Source organism: Leptonychotes weddellii, chromosome 1 (genome assembly GCF_054177405.1).
Source record: "Leptonychotes weddellii isolate Sample4059 chromosome 1, ASM5417740v2, whole genome shotgun sequence".
NCBI lineage: Eukaryota > Metazoa > Chordata > Mammalia > Carnivora > Phocidae > Leptonychotes > Leptonychotes weddellii.
In genome coordinates, this window is record NC_138369.1 from 120,193,150 (window position 1) to 120,214,503 (window position 21,354).

Sequence of the window (21,354 nt, forward strand, 5' to 3'; positions counted from 1 at the left end):
AATAAAATAAAATAAATAAATCAATAAGACAGATATTATAGTCCATCTCCCCTGAGATACTTGGAGAAAAAAAAAAGCCTTTGTCTTATGGTTGACTAACAGGTCAAAAGTAGATGTGCTAAGAACTTTAAAACCTGGCCCATTACCAAATTGGAAGGATACTATCCTGTTTATCCTTTACCATGTTTGGATAATACAGCCCCAGGAACTAAAATTACACAAAGGCAAATGTTGGTCACATTCTAACATCTAAGCCTGTGGTTCTCAAATACTTTTTTGGCCCTGGTCCACTTAGAAAGGAGAAAGGAACACCCAAGAGAGGGCAAAATGAAAATCGCCACTGCTATCAACAGGAGTATGGCCCATGGCCACCTTTACCATTGCCTGGGTAAAAAGACAGTAATTACACAAGTACAAAATATTAATAAAAGTAAAATCTATCAGTAATTCCACATACATATCAATACACACGTAACAGAAACTAAAACATATGCCCAACTCAAGACCACAAAGCATTCTTGGAAAAAGATGGGGAATGTCTACCCCTTGTAAATATATGTGCACAACAGGTTTAGAACATTACCAGAACAGCTGGACAACTCCTTAGATTTTATCCCCAGAGTCCTCAAGAGGACACAATGTAGTCATCACCAATCTGTGAAGGTTGGCAAAATAAAAAAGAATTACAGTCCTCTTCCTTGAGGTTCTCCTTTGTTTTCTTCCTCTCTAAGCAGCTGGTTTGGCTCCTTCTGTCCATAAAGGCTGAGCAGAGCCAGAAGAAGCAGCTTGAAATGGGTGGCCTTGGCTTTTGGTGCTCTGAGCCTTAGGGAAAAAAGGCACAAGAGTTTCTGAAGGCCTCAACCGGACCAACCTAGCTTACCTGGCTAGATCAGAACGGGATGCGGACTAAAGGCCTAAATTGTGTTTTAAAAGTATGCTGGCTTGGAGAATCTCCTGTGCATTTATGTTTTGGGAATCAAAGATTCCCAAAACATAGCAAGCAGTAGGACTCTAGTCTGGAATCAAAGCTCTCTACACAACTCATGGGAGATATGACAAACAATCTGATGCAGACAACACCTAGGTGAACATACACTATTTCAGGGCAGACTCCTTCTGCAATCTCAGCAAGAATAGTTTCATTTGTCCTGGGCAAAGTCCTACATGAAGAAAGCAAGGCTTCCTCCCTGGGATAGAATCTGGTATCAGTAGGTACAAGGAAAGTTCTCTTTAGGATTGGCACGGTGGCAATATTTAGGATTTTAGATTGGTGATTAATCATGGTGGTGGGGGGGGGTATGGTGTTGATTACTCCAGGTTATTTTTTCCTACTTGTCCTGCTGCTAGTATCATCACCCTGGTGGTATATTTCTGGGCCCCAGGGTATAGAATCAACCATGAGGTAGCATAATTCATCAATTAACAATTCTAGAAGCCCTTCCTATATGGCCAATATTATCCTCTGTACGATAAATATCACAAGAGCCAAATTAGGAACTGATAAAGCTAGTTCCCGGAACATCTGGCTTCAGGAATCAGATTTCTTCTATGCAGTGGGAAAAACCTACAGTCAGCAAAAGAGAGGCTTCAGGAATTAGTGTGTGGACAAAAAAAAAACAAAAACAAAAACAAAAAAAACCCCCCAAAACCCCCACTCTATTTTTCATGATTTAGAGCTAGAAACTTGGGGTAATATAATAAGTTCAAAAAAAAAAAAAAAAGGACTTTGACCTTGCCATCATGACATGGACTATGGGAAAAGGCAGATCCAACAAATAGGGTTGGGGTTACACTGGTATTCAGAAAGGATCATCCAAAAGTGAGATTCAAGTCATCTGACCCTGCATGAACATGGCCGGGGAATACCAGAGCAAAAGAATAACCAGTGAAACCACAGAAGGTCTTGCTCAAGGAAAAGAAGTGAGGGAAGAAGATACCTTTTTTCGCCCGTAAGATAGATGAGGTTATACCAAGTATTTGGAAATTAAGAGCTGGCAACTTTTTGGGGATGCAAGCCCAGGGATTCACATTGGTGAGCTCCTATTAAACATGAGAGGCACGTACTTGAAAGATGGTGTGGAGACTACATCTCCAGAGAGACCACTCTCAATTCACAAAGGGGGCGGCGGAAAAACAGGGTTAGCAGGGACATCAGAAGGTTACTTCAGACTTCTGAAAATGGCAACCCAGAGGCCTTGAATATAAGAGTTAGAAATTAAAGGGAAGAAAAGGAGCTTAGAAAAGCACTGGCCCAACTTTGAAAATGTATAAATATAGCATTAGTGGAAAGTGGTATCTGAAATATCTCTAAGTGGTTACCTGCAAAGGCGGGAGAATTCCTCCCAGGATACACGAATGAGAGTTATTGATAGAATTTCTCCCACCTAGGTTTTAAATTAGACAACGGAGTTGATACCATGAAGCAGTTAAAACCATGAAACCATGCTCTGTAAGCCTCTCCATCTTCTGTTTACCTGGGATAGCCCTAAATCTCTGCTATGGACTGGAGCTGGCAGCAACATGGGTCTAGGCTGGGCCATAGATACATACTGAGCTCGCAGAACATTGCTTTCTCTGGGGAAAAGCTGGCTGTTTATAGGGTTGCCGTTGGATCAACGACAAGAGGCTGCAGCGCTCACCCTGGCTCTGGAAAGTAAAGTGTTTCTAAATTTTGTCTTGTATAGGGCCGGTGTTATGGCATTTTATGTCCTTACTGCTCCCTGGAATGTGGAATATATGACAGGACATAGATTCAACAACAGAGAAATCCAGCTTCAAAGATGCCAAAGCACATCTGCAGTTCCAGCTCAAGGGGCCCCCGGGTGGTAGCTTCTGTTAGAACTCCCAACAAAGCCCTTCTGGCAAGGGTAAAAGCAGGAAAAGATAAAAACCGGTGGTTTTACACTTACAAAAGGATTTACATTTCTCTGTGATTGACCTGACAAGGGGTCATACTTTACAGGAAAGGGCTTTATCGGGGGTATTCTTATACTGCTGGGATCATATTATTTGAACTATAATGTTTGTATCATCTAGTGACTTCACATAATGGGGAGGGGAAAGGGCTGAGTTGGAGGTTTGCCTCTGCTAGGCTCAGAGCCATGATTACAACATCCCACAAAAAATTTCCTCCCCCCGCCCACCCCCAGTCTCTTCCAGCAATGGCAGCAGCTGGCCGGCAGAACTCGCACACGGTATCCCAAAATCAAATCACCAGCTGGAATACTCTTGGTCAAAAGATGAAAAACTCAATTTTGCCCATGAAAATCAGTTTGGGAGGTCACTGTGTAATGCACAACTGCAACCCAAAAGGTGGGATATTACCATGCAAGCTGACCACTCAGAATATGGGGGGGCACCCCCACCTCCGGGGGAGCTCAAGGCTTTCCCTACCTCTTTATTTCCCCTCCAGAGAGGAGAAAATGTGATCCAAGCCAAGGATGGCATCCAGGTTCTAAAGGAGAGACAGTTGGGGGGGTGGGGAGAGCTTTCACTAGGAAGAGCCAAAGTGGTCCTCATGGCTATTTGCCTCTTCTGTTGCAAGGGGCTGGAAACTGCCCCCCACCTTCAAAGGCAGAGTGGGCTCTGGGAAGAACTCAGGGTAATAACCGGCCTGTTGTAGGCCTTAGGAGCAAGAGTCCTCACGGGCTGACCTATGGTCCAGTGGCAAGTTTGCCAGGGTAAAACAGTTGGCTGGTCATGTCTTTCCTCGGTCATCAAGTAAGGGGACCAGTTGCTAAATAGAATTAGGGATACTGACCTTGCCCTTTCTTTAAACTTTATCAGTACTAAACAAGAATGACACAGGTGATTTTTGAAGGTTTCTATTCCAAGTCTGGCTAAAATAGAAGGAAAGAGAGTCTTTGTATGGATCTTCCTTGAAAGAAGTGGTCGTGTTAGTAAGAGGGACCCACTTTGGACATAGGTACTGAATCAGGGATGTCCTGACTCACAGATGCGGAAGTGTGGGTAAGAAAAAGTGTCTATCCCAGAACAGCTCCTTCTTGTTCTCGGTACAAAATCGCAAATCTTTCAAGTAGTCATTTCCAAATAGAAAACCGCTGTTATCAAATCGGGAAGGTAATTTAATGCCAACGGTAGCAGAGAGGTGTTGTTTTTTTTTTTTCCTTCTGACCCAGATGAACTAGTTTCAGATTTACCTCAAGTTCACACTCTCCACACCTCAGTATTATTTTTGAAACGGCCTGGATCTGTGCAGTTTCTTTTCTTCAAAGGACTCATTTATCCTAACAACTTAGGATTATTACTTTAGAATTTGAAAATGGAAACCCAGAAGCCTTGAATAGAAGAGCTAGAAATTAAAGAGAGGACAAGCAGGGCGCCTGGGTGGCTCAGCCTGTGTCTGCCTTCGGCTCAGGTTATGATCCCAGGATCCTGGGATCGAGCCCCGCATTGGGCTCCCTGCTCAGTGGAGAGCCTGCTTCTCCCTCTCCCTCTGCTTGTGTTCCCTCTCTCGCTCTCTGTCAAATAAATAAATAAAATCTTTAAAAAAAAAAAAAAGAGAGAGGGCAAGCTTCGAAAAGAACTGGCCTCACTCTGACTGAGGTAAGGCTTGTGTATTAACTAAGATGGGGCTCTTCCACCGAAATATTTTGTACAGAATGCATATATCTAATTGCATCAATGTGTCACATCCCCAAATTTTGGGCGATTGGAGAAACCAGAGCGTGTGACAGTCAAGGAAAAGGCTTGTGCGAATGTACAGAGCTGACTCAGAGGAGAGTCAAGATAAAAATAAGTGGTTCCCCTGGCTTTGAATGAACATCCCATTTCGACTACCACCGGGTGGGGCTTTTTAGACCCACAGCCTGGAGAGCTGGTTTCCACCTGGGGCGATTGGTTACTTTCAAGCTTAAAGAGACTAGTAGGATGAAACGGTGACTTACTGGCCTGCTTACCCCAAAAGGAAAATTTGAGCATTATTCATCCTAATTCCTTTCCTGGGGGAGCTGCCCAAAGAATTTCAATATTCAGCTTTCACCAATGTGATAGACAACTATTTGTTTGATTTTCACTTGTGAGAAACAGGTCTGAAGAGAGCCCCTGCGGTAGAGATGATGGGATGGTTTCCTCTCCTGTGGGCCTTACGTCAACCACAGATTTTACCATGAAGGGCTGCTCACAGGGGGGCCCACACCGTCAAGAAAAGGGGAAACAGGGCATTTTTCCTGAATGGGAAAAAAACCCCGCAAAACTACACTTTCTTTAACATCCTTCCTATAATTTATTCCCAATTTACATGATTCTCATCTGAACTAGCATTTAAGAAAAGTGTTAATGATACTTGAAACAGGACTTAAGCACGGTGGAAAATTTTATCTTTGACTTCAAACTTAAAAATCTGACAGGAGAAAACCCAAACTCTAGAGAAATTAGGGAAATCAGCTTCTCTGAGAACCATTCCTCTATTTATGGCCCTCCTTCTCCTAAAAGCGGAAACTCGGCAAACGTGTCAAGGGTGTTTACACCGTGACTCGACTCTAGCACGTGCAGTCTTACTGGGAAACAGAGCATTAGCTGCACGAAGTCTAAACGCAGCCTAGGAAGACTTGGCTTGTGCATGGGCTTAAAGGAGGAATCAGAAAATGAGAACTAGTCCTAACTAGTTTTTTTTCCTATATATCTCTAAGGTCATCCCAAGGACTCTCAGAACTCTGGTTTTGAGATCCTCAGCTTCTCTGAGCAGTTAGAAGCTGGTGTTGGGGGCTGTTGAAAGATGGGGCGGGAAGGGAACCTGATAGAGAATGTGGTGTGCAGAATACATTCACCAAGGACTGGCCGTGTGCAGAGCTCAGTGCTAGGGCTGCAGCAGAGAGAAACAGAACACAGGGCTTCTCTGCTTTGGGAGAGATTGTTTCCTGTTTTAACAAGAATGTAAATTGGGAAGCAGGGATGAAGTTTAATATTTGTCAAAATAGAGATGACATTAAGGCCCTCTGCGGCTGTCTCCTTACTCCTCAAGAAAGAGTCCATGGAGAGGGAAAGGAAAGAAAAGGGAGTTGAGGGGCAGAAATCTTCTGACCTGAGACAGCCCCTTCAGCACAGGGAAGCTATCCCTACTAAGTTATTCCCCATTAAGATTCTGATTAGGACAACTGGGGTAGGCATTCCAGGATCTGGTCTTTACTGTGGGCGGGGCAGCCGCATAGAAGACACATCCCCTTCTTCCACTCGACCTTTTTCTATGAGAAAAGTACCAAGGACCCTCATTAATTGCCCTTTCAGGCAGTCACAAAGCCTTTCCAGGCACTCAGCTGAAAAGTGTTTCTGGAAGCTGAAGTCCTCCTCAGCCCCTCTAGAAAAGCACAAATATCAGCATCCTCTTACACAGCTGATATCTAGGGTTACGTCCTGAGAGGTTTCAAACTCTCTCACAAAAGGACGATCTGGGGGCGCCTGGGTGGCTCAGTTGGTTAAGCGACTGCCTTCGGCTCAGGTCATGATCCTGGAGTCCCGGGATCAAGTCCCACATCGGGCTCCCTGCTCGGCGGGGAGTCTGCTTCTCCCTCTGCCCCTCCCCCCTCTCATGCTCTCTTTCTCTATCTCATTCTCTCTCAAATAAATAAATAAAATCTTAAAAAAAAAAAAAAAGGTGCCGCCTGGGTGGCTCAGTCGTTAAGGGACTGCCTTCGGCTCAGGTCATGATCCTGGAGTCCCGGGATCGAGTCCCGCGTCGGGCTCCCTGCTCGGCGGGGAGCCTGCTTCTCCCTCTGGCCCTCCCCCCTCTCATGCTCTCTCTATCTCAGTCTCTCTGTCTCAAATAAATAAATAAAATCTTTAAAAAAAAAAAAAGGACGATCTGCCCAGGCCTGTTCTTTTTTTAATAGGGAAAGGAAGACATTCTTGCAGGCTCAATTTATAACAAAGGAAATACTTCAGAAAAACAACAGCAACAACAAACCTTGTAGTGAAACACAAATGCCAACAGCCTCATTTCAGGTGTGAGGATGAGGAGCAGGAACTCACAAGAGCTCTTTAAAACTCCGAGGAAGCTGCACTGAATCGGTATTATTAAGTTTTGTTTTGCTTTTTAACTGATTGTCCTTTTCCTGCTTATCCCACGGCCCTGGTCTAGCGCACATAGCCCTTTCGGGGTGTGTCTGTGAGCTGTTGGCCAAGATGGTGGAGGATGTTTCGAGTGGATACTGAGGCAAGCGTACCCCTAGAACCTGGCCTCATCTGGGGTGAGGAGGCCGCTCTGGTTTTGGGGCTGCTCAGAGGCTGGGTTCTTTCTGATACTTCCTGGGATGCTCGTGGGGAGGCAAGGCATTTAATGAGTGCCCGGGCGGAAGGGTCACAGCCAGAGCAAGGCTCCCCTGGAGCTGAGTAACAGTCTGAGAAGTATCATTTTAAAATGACATGGATCTGACCACAGTGGGAAATTAAACAGGACAGAGAAGGCCAAGGAGTAGGGAAATTACAGCTTTGTCATTCCCGAGTCAAAATGCATGCCTAACCAAGAAATCTCTGCGCTGCCACAGACATCGATCCTCGGGCCTGGAGTCCGGGCTGGAGCTGACAGCAGATGATCAGGCAGGAATCTTCAGTGGGAGCTAAAGCCACCGCCCCACGGCAAGTGGCAGATAAAAGGGTAATATCCTCAGATCAAGTCTCAACACCTCTCTCTCCAGGGAAGCTAAACCACCCTCTTCTATTAGCAGCCCTTTTGGACAGCTCCAGTGTAAAAAGGGAGGAAAAAAGGGGGGGTGCGGCCTCATTGGTCAGTAGCAGCCCTACCCCAGAAGCCCAGACCATCTGCCTGGCAGTTGCAGGGTTAAAGCCAGGACTTAAAAGAAAACTGGAACCCCATTAAGCCCAGGCTCATTAAGCCCAGGCTCAGAGAACAGGGAGCAGCAGGGAAGCCAAAGGAAACTAATTTTGGAGGTTCTCCAAGCTGCCAATCACAAGCATATTTCTAACAGTCCCAGTGTTGTTTGAGTTGGTTGTTTTTCCACAGGCTGCACAATAGGGTCTGGTTATTCATTGAAAAAGTCTGCAAGGGAGCCCCGCCCTCCATTCACAACCAATTTGGAATGCTCCATTCAGGCAGGAGGGGGACTCAGCAGCTCAGCTCGCTGGGGCAGACGGAGCAGAGCCCAGCTGTCGCCACAGGGACGCTAGCTCGCCCAGTGCGCTGTGTTTATGTAAGAAATTCAGACACTGCAGGCGCCTGCCTGCTCTGCACCCTCCCTAAGATTCAGATGGCCAAGACCCTGGCTGAAATCTGCAAGGATGTGCAAGTCAGCTCCAAGTAAGGTCGGCAAGTGCCCTCTGGCAAAAGGGGGAAAGGCAAAAGAAAACTATCTAGTGCTGCCCTGTTCAGAATCTGACTGTAGCTACCAGCTGAGAGAAAAAGACTTCACTGTATTTCTCCTGCCCCCAGGCAAGCTGGTTTGCCTTAGAGGACAGCTCTCTATGGAAGTCAGCCTTTCCAGACTCCTTGCTTTTCCATTCACTGCCAATAGCTACATGGGGAGCCACCTGGCATCCTCCCCAAGGGAGAGGGTCTCTGGAGACACTACTAGATTCTCTGGCTGCAGAGGGGGGAGGGTGCGAGCTACCTATTATGAACAGCTTCACAGTTCCTTTACCGCTTCACATCCGGCTTGAAAGCTTTATAATCCTCCCTATCCCCCCCCACCCATGCCCATGAGACATCAAAAGGGAAGAGCATGGATATCTTGGGGTTGGCGGGTGAAATCTACTCCAAGGACAACGCAAAGTACAAGGCTAAAAACTGGTTTGGTTTCTTAGAGATTTTTTTCAGATCTTCAATAATTACCCTGAAGAAGATCTGATGAAGCCAGTCTGACAGCCAGAGTTTATTTCAAGAAAAGCATACTACTTTGTGAAAATCAAATCCAGGAGATAAATTAGCTCTTGGGTTGGTTCTTTTTTTTCATAACATATTTGGCTATTTTCAAATACCTTCTGTTTACCTCTTCTCATTGCCTGCCCTCCCACCCCCCGCCACCCACCAAGCTAGTGAGCTCAGAGGACGACATGGGAAGAATTTCTCTATAGTTTTTCTGACCACAGAATCTCCATTCAATGTCTTGGCTGCTCTGCAGACCAGTGGCAAACTCCTGGCCTCTTGATAGCTAGATCTTATCCTGCTCCCTGGAGTCTTTGTGCCCTGTGCTGCAACTTTCTACCAATGCTTCCTCATTCTGGGCAGGGGAACACCCTTTATTTGCTTTGTGGGGGCTCTTCTCCCTGAGAAGAGCTGCTACTCCCTTGCCAAGCCTAAAGGAGTACTTACATTGTGGTTACAGACACACACACACACACACACACACACACACACACACACACAACACTCTCTCTCTCTCTCTCTCTCTCTCTCTCTCTTAGGTGCGCCCACCCGCATATACACTAGGGACCTAGTATTTGGCCTCTCCTCCAAGCTGAGCCTCTTAGAAGGCTGGGACAATGATAGAAACTGACGACCAAAGCCTCTGTTAAATGAGCTTGATGAGTTCACAAAATGAATTTTTAAAAAAGCAACCTAATCCCGTGCTGGCATCAGCATGCCTGGCGCTTGTCCAAGAGCTGGGAGCTGCAACATGACAAGACTCCGAGCTCCTTGGATTCCGAGTGGAGAAGCACTGTGTGCCAGGGCACAGATGGGGCCCAAGCTGCCTCAAGGGCAGCCGTGCGCCTGAGAGGGGGCTGTCAGCCTCTGAGGCTGGATCTACTCTACCACCATTAAAACTCGAGTAACATGTGGAGGGGACAGTCTCTTGGTAGAGAAGCACACACCCCACCCAAGCCCCCCCTCCCAAACAAATATTTTTTTCTGAGACTGAAATTAAAACAATGATATTCCTAGATGGTAGAAATGGCAGATAATACAAATCCCCAGCTTCATCATGCTACCCATGTCTTAATCTTATAAAAGTAAAGAATGCTGAAACGGGGTAGATGGTGAGTTCTTGAATGATACCAGGATTTTGTTAGCTCTGGAATCTACATCAGTGGTCTGCCGGGCAGACACACATGTAATTCCCTGTCCCAAGTTCTTGCCAAACACAAAGGACTGGAAAGGTTACTGGGTTTTATTAGAGGGCTAAGAGCAGAAAGACATCAAAGAGGAAGAGAAAAAGTCATTGTAATAAGCCTAACTGAATTAATGTTAGAGAAAACAGATTTTGTGGGAACACTTGGCTCTCTTAGATAAACGGGGACTCTAGGTCTTAGAGCCTTAAGAGTCCTGGTCTAAGGATCTTGGAGGCTATCAAAACAGGAAGGATTTCAAGTCACTTAGCACCTCTCAGTGGTAAGGTAGTGGGCTAGCTAACAAAGACTTTTTGAAAGATACACTGTAGCCTGGAGTCAAATGACCTCTCCCCTCCACATACCCCCGCCCCCCCTCCCCCCCCCCAGCAGCACTCCTCTGTCTTCTCCTACCTTCAGAACCTCTGGCTCTCAAAAAGGACAAACTGATAACCTTGACTCCCTCACATCTCTCCTTTTCCAAGTGCCTACTGTTACTTTCTTACCAAACAAAAGACTTTGGGACAACCTTTTCAAATAGAAATGGCCCACGACCACAAAGCAAGTAAACTCAAGAGTTTTGCTCCAAACTGGGCCCCAAATGATGTGCCCTCTCCAAAAGGAAGGCCCTGCCTCTACTCTATCAACTTCATATGTAGTTAAAAAAAAAAAAAAAAGTCCAGCTGAATAATCTCCTACTAAAACAGGATTAAGATCAATGTGTTTTAGGCTCAAGGGCTGCCATAACAGTTAATTCTATTTCCCGAGTCACCTATTACAATGTATTTATGAAAAGTCGATTTTATCAGTTAATTAGCCAGTCCTTAGGAAATTACTAGTACTTCCTTCAATCGGTCCATTCTTTTTGAAACACAGATTTAAAAAAGAACACTTCAAGGGGAACATAAGGTCATTTGGATTTTCAAATAGTTCTCTAAATTATATTTGCTATGGAGACCACAGTTTTAAAATAAGATTTTTATCATGACTTTTCCCCAGTGTAAAATATTTTTGTTATTCAAGATGCTGACAGGTAAACATTCACAATATCACAACTGAAACAAATGAGTGTGATTAAAAGAAAATTAGAACTGAAATCTCCATTTAAAAAGTACTATTTTTATATGCTAAAATCTAGTAATACCCTTAAGTGCCAAGTTAGTCCAGAAAAATTAATGTAAGCTCCCCCTCCCCAAACCTAAGCACTTTGAGTTCCAATCTTATCCATGGTTTTGATTTACAGTTAATTCTATGGAAATGTACAGTGAAAATGTAGAGTAAAAATGTATACACATCTAACCACTGACTCAGATTTCCAGGTTTGTAGCTCTGTGTTAATACACATACATACACTTATTTATATTATATAAGATATATACATACACACAGGTTTATCTGTATGTACACCAGTATGTCTTATAATAAAGATGTCAGTTTTATAGTTTTTCTGTTTTATAGGCTTCTTCCAAATCCTAGATGGAAAAACTCAAAGCACCAAGATACTTAATAAGTTTTTCAGGATCATGGAATGAAAAGAACTGAGGTGACAAACTGGGTGGCCAACAGTCTCCCTAAGTCTTCCCTGAGGGTTGGCTCTAGGTTTTTGAAATCATGAGAGAGAGCCTGAACCACACCTGCATGTGCCAGTACCCCCTGGCTCTGCAGCTCTGTGAGAGCTTCTTTAAGGATAATATTTTATAATTTCTTTTTCTCATTTCACCTAACCCCTCCCATTTGCCCCAAACCACCAGTCAGTCTCTCCAGTTATCTGGACCTTATATTATCCCCTCTGTAAAACGAAGGGGTTGGGAAGACTATCTCTACAAGGTACCTGCAGCCCAGTCTGGGATCTTCAAGGTTACTTCTCAGGACCAGGGGACAATGGGGGGCACTGGCAGAACCCCTCTTGTCTATAGGTTGCACTTTCTGTTGCCTTGAATTTGACCTTTAAGAATTTCCAGATGGGGGGATACTTTACTAATGTCTGTATTTGTGAGGTAAGGTGAAGTCTATATAGCTAGAAGTAAGTTGAACATTTCTATAACACTTAGAAGAACAATGGTTTAATTTATTCAAATCACACTTATGGATAGATGCCTATGGTTAGGAACCCAAATCTGGAAAATTTACAAAATATAATCTCTTTAGAAGCTGAGCTCATAGCACTTACTGAAAAAAGTAAGCCATAATCTTCAAAACTGACATTCTAAAATAAAAATTACCACATTACTTAGTATTTCTTTTTCTCTCTCTCTCTCTCACACACACACACACACACACACACACCTCCCCCCCCACACATATAGAAAATTAATCAAATCATCATTAAAAGGACAGATTATAATCAGTGTGTCAGGCCACAGAAGAATATTTGTTACAAATGCTTTTGCTACTACAGAGAAAAGGTTTGCTTTACTGGGCAAGTGCAAGTTTGGTTTACAGTTCATTGATTGGCTGACTCAAATCAACTCATAAGGTTTTATTAAATTTGAATGAGTTTCTCCCCCTCCCCTGGGATAATCATGGGCTCTTCCAGAAGGTGACTGCGGTGAAAGCTGATCCTCAATCCAAGGCTGGGGGACGTGCTCACAGAGAAGTCTGCCCAGCCCCGGGCTCTGCCAGCTTCCATGCATCCTTGTACTCTTACTTAACCTCTAAGGCAAGCTGATCTATTTGAAGCCCTTCTTCTTAAACCTCCATCTCCCGAAATAAGAGTCAGAGAAGGGGAAAGAATTATTAAAACACTTTTGAGGCTACTCAACCATCTGTTTTATCCTTAAAGGACAGAAAAGCTCAACCTTAAGAAGTTAAAGCAAAAAGCAAACAAAGTAAAAAACACATCACACTTGGTAAGCAGAAATATCTCTGAAAGCATCTCCATTTTAGGTAGGTATGGCAATTTAATTAAAGAATTTAGCACATTCTATTGGCTGAGTGGGAATTATTTCTAAGGAGCCAAAACACATTTATTGATTCCTTCACTTTAGCCTATTCCTGCAGAGAAACATCTCTCCAAATATAAATCTTGTTTACTGACATCTTTCTCTAAAGAGCATACCTTTGCTTCAGCACATGAAATCAATCTGAATGCAGTCATCTCAACTCCCTTTTAACTCTTTGGGTTACAGAGAAACAAACAAAAGTGTCATAAAAGCATTTCAAAGAACTTCTGCCAAGAAAGCCACCTCCCAAACAGACTGCAGTTTTTGCTGCTCTGAGTAGGAAATGGAAAGGCTGGGCCAAATTGTCAACACAGAACAAAGTGGGATTACAAATCCCGTCTTTTATCTTGCAACACACACACACACACAGGCACACACACAATATTTGGGTTATCTTTATTTAGCCTTTTAGTGGCAAGCTTCCCAATCACTTGAAAGCAATCAAAGGGCAATAATTAACATACATTTACTTTCCTATAGAAAAACGATAGCAAGCTGTGACATCGCTAAGGTAACTATGCATTTGTGGGTTACAGTTTATTCCCTTTTAAAGTTTCATGGCATTGTGCCTTGCATAGGAGGTATATCATTAAAGAATGTTTAGCTGGTACCTCTAGGCTTTCATCTAATGACTTAGAACAGTCAGATTTTACTTAAATACAAAGATACCCTCTCTCTCCTGTGGCATTTACACACATAAACACACACACACATACACACACACAAGATAAAACAAAGCGGGAAGAATTTGTTGGTACAAAATGAGAAATCGAGTCCTTGCCTGGCTCAGGTGCTTGCTATTATAAACTATGACTAAGAGACATGAATTTCTCTATGATGCAACTCTCAAGAGAGGCAGCATTTTCTCCAGGCCTCTCTTAAACCAGCTCACTCGCCAGTGACTAATGCTCTCTAGAGCTGCCCCGTGCTGCTCACATTTCATCAGCCAGCTTTGTCCTTGAGAGCTCTGCCTGGACCATAAAAGCTCCCAAACCTGTTGAGGACAGCCCGGAAAGATCAGTGAAAAGCTAACCATGCCCTTGCCAGCACCGAGAGCCATCTTTTGAGCTTCCCACTGCATTTATTAACTCAGTGATAGGTGCACTTAATGACCATTTGAAGAATAAGTTTTTACTCCTCTCTGAAAGATAAAGTCCTGACAATTACATAAAAAATAAGAGTAAATCAGGTCACACTGTGACCACCCTGTGTCAACTTAGAAGTAGAAACAAAATTGACAACATGTTGGGTGAAGCCACAATTAACTGGAATCTTCCATTAACTATTTTCTGCACCTTTAAAAGAGAAAAAAATGTCAGACTCATCAACTGCATCACGGACTTAATTTATAAAACAAACAAACAAACAAAAAAACACCATAAAATAACATCTGGTTAATAGATGTTAAGTCCAACATCTTATATATATAATGTCAGTTGATCTATAATTTTGAGCTTGAAGCCTTGCAATATTCTTAGGCAAAAAGAAATTTAGGATGAAATTATGTTCAGTAAATCTTATCTGCAATAGAGTAAAAGCATTTTAGAAATAACTCCAATAAAGAATGAAACAAAAGTTTTGAGGGTTAACTTTGAATTATTTAAAGAAACTAAATGCATTCCACTGTCCAAATATGCTGGCAATGGCTGAAAAAAGTCTTCCAGACATGGATGTTCCAAGACCAAACGTTTTCAGAACAAATGTGCCACCACCAGAAAGGTACTTACAGTTATCAGACTGGAAATCTGGGACAAACTGTTCATCATCAGGAACTTGTGCTGGAAAAGAGATTTTTATTTTAGACATTTAAGTTTTATTACAAAACGCAGTAAAATGTTTTATATGGAAAATCGGACAGCCAAGAAACTTGCCTTCAGCTAACCAAGCCTCTTGAAGTTGACTGAGATCCTGAAACAACTCTGGAATTGAAAACAGAAGACACCAGAATGAGAACTCCTGTGCTGGGGAGAACACGGAGGATGAGTCTACATGCGGCTCTCACAGGGGGCCATTTGAAGAAGCCACAAACCAAAGGGAAAGCTTTACTACCTTCAGAATCATGGGCCAGATCTGTGTCCAAAAACTTCCTCTTTCTGTCAATCACAGGCCGCCCTCTACATTCCTCTGAGCGAGATTTCTGAAAGAGGCCAAAAGACAGTGAAGGCTCAAGGGTAATAAAGGGGTCAAAGGGGGTTGTGCCCCTAAACCAATGAGGAGAAGACTCATATTCGAAGAGGGAGAACAAAACAAACCAAAGCCACATAAACTTACCCCTGGGACCATAAAAGGGACTTGCTGATCATAAAACCCATCCATGGTGCTTCCAATGCCTTGAATATCACTTTGAAAGGTTTCAGCATTGAGTAATTTCTGGGGGGAAAGGGGTCCTCCTGTAATAGGAATTTGGGAGATTTTTAACTGAGAGGGAGCAAAGAAGAGAAATGAAGTAATTTTTACTGGTCTTTCTTTAGGACCTGTGCAAAATCGCTACCTTTCTCTGAGGTACTTAAAGCCCACTCAGAGTGTAAGCTTTACAGACTAAAGGTGTGCTTGATTAAGGGCATCAGAAGTTCATAGTGTACTTAGTGTCAAATCCATTTACCTAGCCCTCCTGCCCTCTCTCTCTAATCATAAGTTTGCTACTATCTGTTCCCTATAAAAACGAAAACCAAAACCCCTTATTTTCATTATAAAAGGGTGATTTCAAGATTCTCTCCAATAGAAGATTCTCCAGAGCATTTGTAATGTTAGGTCTTTTTTTTTTTTTTTTAAGAGATAATTTAATTTTTGACAGTACAGTGACAGGAAGTAGAGAAAATGGGTTTAAGCATTCCAAATTATTGGCAATTAAGAATCTGACATACATAGTGTTTCTAAAAGTAGTTTGTAGGTCAGTGGTAAGACACCATATATAGTTCCAGGAACATATCGATCAGAGATATACTTATCTTCACACAACACTCTTTTAAAACCTAATTCTTCTGTTCAAACAGACATAGGGTCTGTATTGTCACAAATATTCCTATGGCAACTTACAGAGATATCTGTGCTATCAACAACTTCTAAAATAAATAAAATAGCCATAAAAAGTAATGGATCAAGGAAACTAAATTCCATCACACAGACTTTAAATGCATCTCTGCCACAGATCTTAAAAAAACATTAAAAGCAAAAGATCCATGTAAAGAAAATTCAGTTTGTTTCTTACAGTGAAGTAATTTTCCCCAAACTTGCCCCCCCCCCAATTAAACTTGTTCCGGCACTGTCAAGTCTTGGGGCTGGGAAGAGAGGTTGAGGGTCAAATGGAAAGGAGGGAATGCTTTCTAATTTGGGAGGAATAAAGTAACAACTTTAGGAAGGTACCATTTTCCTGAACCCTTTGTTTCATTCTCCAAATAGAAATGCAGTTAAATCAACAAAATGGAGAAAACAGTAATTTCATTTATCCCCAGCTCTAAACAAAGCAAACTGCTTAAGGATAATTCTTTTGTTTACCCTGCATACAAATTTTAAATAGGGAACTTTTTCTCAGTGGGCAATTCCACGCAACTTGTTTTTCTTAAGTGAGCAGAATACAAGAAAACCCTTCGTGGTCAACCTCCTTTCAGCACTCTGGCCCAACTAGTCAGAAATTTTCAAAGTCAAAGAGAAAGAGAGAGAGGAGCAAAACTGCACACAGTCCATAATTTCCTAGAAAAACATGCCCGCTAGCTTGCCTGCGTGCCTTCCAAACAGCGCTAAACGTTCAGAATAAAGCCTCTTTCTCAAATATCATCAACCCGTATACAAAATCTGAGAAACGTCGGCAGTGAGTTGAGGGCCATGAAAATGAGTCCTCTGTAGACTTCAAAATCTGTCCGATTAAATCGTGACCTTAGAAATTCTGTCAGTGTCTACGGGGGAAAGGGACAACGGGGAAGAGATCGGAGGGGGGACATATTTCCGAGCCTCATGATGAAATACGTTGCAAAACACTTCACCACGAAGAGCAAAAATACCTTTTAAAAATGAAATAAAAGAAAGAAGCTGCCATACGCGAACCAGAAAGAGGCATAGAGGATTTTTAAAGCAGCTCTCAGAGTTCAAGGGCTAAGAAAATGTTGTTTAAAGTATAATTTTTTTTAAAGCCTTAAGGGAGTTTAAACCACTTCCTTTGTGGTCCCCCCTTCCCGGTGCCCCCAGGAAAAGTTTAACGCGGTGCAGCGGCGCGATCGAGGCCCCTCCCCCGCGGCGCGCAGCGGGCCTGGTTTTATGAATGGGAGAGCGAGCCGCGGCCGCCACATCAGGTAAAGGGCTGTAACTGGATCCCTAGCGCTGGGCCCCATTCACAAAACAAGACACACTTCCACCCAATTCCCAGCCTTCCCCATTCATGAAAACTCCTTCAGATGCGCCCCCGCCCCCACTTCCAACGCACGCCCAGCCTCCGACGCAGGCCCCTCACCCCCAGAGATTTCGGAAGAAAGCTCAATGCTTCATTCACAAAAAGGGAAAGAAAAAAAAAAAAGCCGCAGGGAGCAGCGAGCCAACGAAAAGAAACCCGCTTCATTCATAAAGTCATCCACATTCATAAAACCGAGCTGCGGCGCCGGGCGCTACCAACCACCCCCAACCTCCAAACATCTCTCCTTGGCACTCCTCAACCAGGAGTTCGGTTCCCTCCAGAGCTCTCCTCTCCTCTGAAAATGCGGACAGATCGCTAATCCAGTGAGAGGCTCCAGCATCTCTCCATCCCCCCACCCTCCGCACCCGTTTTTTCCCCTACTAGCCCCAGGCCGCTGCTCTGATGCTCCCCGACTTCTCGAGAACCGCGATGCAGCCTGACGCCCTCAGGCTGCTGGGGTGGGAGTTGGGGGATTGAGTGTCCACTTCCCACAATCTGAAACTTGCAAGGCCTGCATAAGTTCCTGGCCAACCCCCAATCCCTCAGGCTGCACATGCCTGTGTCACTTAACCCCTCCTGGTGCTTTGGTGGGGCATCACCTCTCAAATATTCCCCTTCAAGCTGCTTCCCGCCCCCTCCTCCCCACTGCAAAGCTCCGCCGGGCGTCTCTTCTCGCGAGCCTCCAAGGCTCCTCCGGGCTCTCAGACCTCCAGAGACTGTAAAGCCCCGCAACTCCGCGTCCCTCCCCCCCCATCCCCACCCGAGAGCCCCCGCACCTCACGCCCGGGCGCGCCTCCCCGCGACGTGCGGAAACCCGCTCTCCGAGCGCTCCGGAACCGTTAGCTACCCCCACCCTACGCCTCCCAAGAACCGAACCGGACCGGGCCACGAGAGCAGGGGGCGGCCAGCCCGGGGCGGGGGGGTACCTCAGTCCAGATAGAAAGTGCACCCGGACTTTGAGGATTCTGAATCAGCCAGTGAACTCTTGCGGGCTGAGCCCTTCGGACCGGCTCCTGAACACCCCTTCCGATGCCCTCCTGCCTCCTCGACGCCCCCTCACCTGAGGCAGCCGCTCTCCTCCGGTTGCAGCGGCCCCGGGGCGCAGGCGCGCTCACGCACGCGCGCACCGCGCCTGGGCGCCTGGGCGAATGGCTGGGCCGAACCGCTCGGGGGACGCTGAACCGCTCCGCGCACCAGCGGCTGGACTCTGCGCCGCAGCTGCCAACCAGGCTGGAGCGCTGGCCCGGCCCCCCGGGGCCTGCTGCTCCGCCTGCCACCATTGGCCCGCGGTCCTAGCTCAGCCTGGTTCTCATTGGCCCGAGGCCGCTCCTGCGCCTGTCCATCACGTCTTGTTTACCCTGTCTGCGGGCAAATCCAGCCAAGCCGCCCCATCCACTCCAGCCCCCATTGGTCAATATCGCTTTCCTCTCCACCCCCTCAGGGGTCTGTTTTACATAATTTATGCACCGGGGGCCATTGGCCAATCAGCACAGGCTTGTTTATATAATGAATGTAAGGACGTTTTTCATTCATAAAAAACGCGACCTGAGGGGGAAGCTTAGCTGAGTCAGTGAAGCACTTAAAGGGGCCGAAGCGGCGGAGAGTCGCGTTTACTTCCCTCCCCGCAGCTCTCCCAACTTTTCACCGAGGAATGGCTCTTCCCCGTCTCCATTCACCCCTGTTACCCCATCCCCACGCCCCGCCCCGCAACGCCACCGCCAGGATGGGCCACTGGGCGCCAGACGTTCGCAGCTGCAGCACCAAGCAAAGTTATCATTTTAGAATTCAGGCGAGAGGAATTCGTCATTCCACCCAGAGAGAAACTCGCTGACCGACCTGGGCGTTCGGCCCACAGAAACACAGAAAACGGAAACCGAGCCCTCTAATCTTAGTTACCTTTAAGAGAGGCCTTAATTTCCTTTAACCAGGTTTCCAGTGGGGAAGAATAAGCAGTATCTCCCTTTAAAATCTGAGCTCTCAAACAGATTTTGGTTACTATTTTATCCTGGCGGGCCTAAGGCCCAAACAAATTCCGTTTGCTCCCCCTGTTCAATTGCAGTTTACAACCTCCGCCAGAATAGGTTCTGGACCCGAGATGAGATGAGAGAGGGTCGGAGCTCAAAGAAATCCTCTCCGGGGATGGCACCAACCAGTCAACCGACCTAGAAACGTAAATCCCTCCGAAACGGGCCTGCAGAGTTAGACCGCCTGCCTCCCTTCCGGGACTGCTTGTTTTCCATTTAAGTGTTGAATGCAAGATGGTGCATTTGCGAATTAGATCCCGTGCAGCTGGGAACGGCGAGAAGCTACTCTGCCTGCCAAACGATCGGGCACTAGCTGCAATTGCTGAGATTCTTAACAGGGTGTTCCAGGAAACAAATAAATAAGCAAACCTCTCCCCACTCTGCCCCCTCTACCCGCTCCTGTGAAGGCGGGGCAGCTCTCTGCGCTCCCCCAGGATGTTGGGGTGCCCTGCCATTCACCCCGCGTGCCCGTGGTAGGGAGGAAAGACGCCAAATGTTAGGTGAGAGCCCCTAGTGAAGGGGGTAGCCAACTGTGGGGCTACCACCACCCCTGCCTGGGGAATGCAATGTGGATGTTGAGGGGAAAAAAAATTTTTTAAGTCAAAATTTGTCCACCTTCTTTTCGGCTTCCATTTGTGTATCTTAAAGAGAGAAGCCACTTGGTTTGTCATTTATAGCCCAAGAAATGTTGGGGTTCACCAAAGGAACCTGGAGTACCCTGCTTGAGTCCTGGACCCAGCACTGGTCCTTCGTGAGCCATTGGCTTCTGCAAGAGACTCGGGGAACATGAGTTGATGGGTGGGAAGGTGCTCTGAACTTTCAACAAGCAGTTCCATGATACTTAATTTCCTAATAGAGCATTTTGCTTCTGACGCCAGCTCAAGGACAGTTTTTCCCTTAGTGCCTCTCTTCATTCCCCAGATAGTACCGTTTCTGTTTGGTGGCTGGAGATTTTACCCCAGTCCTGCTGTGCTGCCCCTGGGTTGCTACCAGCCCTGAGGGCTTTTTCTCTCCAGCTGGACTCCCAGCCCAGGTTAGCTCCCAACCACTTCCTCCCCTAAGGCAGGCAGGCCCCAGAGTCCCTATGTGAGAGAAATAGCATGTGCCTCTGTTGCTCAGCAAACCACCAGGAAATAGCATTTGAACCCCAAATGATGGAGGACAGAACAGGTTGACACCATAGGGAAACAGATTTTAGCTTAGTGTAGCATGAGGAAGGACTTTGGGATGTTTGGAGTGGCCAGTGAAGGAACACTCCCACTGGTAATGAGTGTCCTGCCACAGGACGCATTTATGCAGAAAGATTTAAGGATAGAGCAGAGGGACCACTGCAGTGGGTGGGATAGATGCATGCAGAGAATTGTTCTAGCTCTAAGAGTCTGTGATTCTGGAATTTGGAGCTTGTGTTGGAGAGGGAGGTCCTTGGGCCCAGGCACCGTATCTGCAGTGTGAAATGTGATGGTATAACTCATGATGACCAACCTTGGCAGGTTGACTCCTGGGCACAGAGTCGGTTCCTTTTTGTTTAGTGTTTCTGATGTCTTTTCTCCACACCTCTTGCTTCTTTTTTTTCTGCTTCTCCTTCTTGGTGACTTATGTCCTCTGCTCCCATCCCTATTCCACTCCCCATCTTCTCTTGTTATCTTTGCTTTATAAGAGTTCCTTAACTCTTAGGGGGGTGCCCGGGTGGCTCAGCGGTTAGGGCTCTTGATTTCGGCTCAGGTCATGATCTCAGGGTGGTGGGATCAAGCCCTGCATCAGGCTCCGTGCTCAGTGCAGAGTCTGCTTGTCCCTCTCCCTCTGCTCCTCACCACCCGCCACTCACTCTCTCTCTCTCAAATAAATAAATAAAATCTTTTAAAGAGAGTTAAGTGTCAGTATTTAGAAGTTCTTTGTCTAGTACATTGAGTCTTTCCTCCTTAGAACATTACTTACAGCATATGTTCTAATGTACAATTTCTTCTCTTCCAGGAGAGTAACAGGACTG

The 21,354-nt window shown here is 45.4% G+C and overlaps 1 protein-coding gene across 2 annotated transcripts in view; it reads right to left on the reverse strand.

Annotated features, from left to right (window-relative positions):
• ETV5 (ETS variant transcription factor 5) overlaps window positions 1-18,563 on the reverse strand; it is a 59,027-nt gene extending 40,464 nt beyond the window's left edge. Inside the window, exons 1-5 of one of the 2 annotated variants that reach the window (XM_006733402.3) lie at window positions 18,404-18,563; window positions 15,231-15,349; window positions 15,009-15,096; window positions 14,831-14,878; window positions 14,687-14,737 (exon numbers count right to left, since the gene is read on the reverse strand). In XM_006733402.3, the coding sequence (XP_006733465.1) occupies window positions 14,687-14,737; window positions 14,831-14,878; window positions 15,009-15,096; window positions 15,231-15,275 (232 nt within the window). In that variant the 5' untranslated portion in view covers window positions 15,276-15,349; window positions 18,404-18,563. The other variant, XM_031028248.2, reaches the window with a different exon arrangement.
• Between the last annotated feature and the right edge of the window lie 2,791 nt (window positions 18,564-21,354).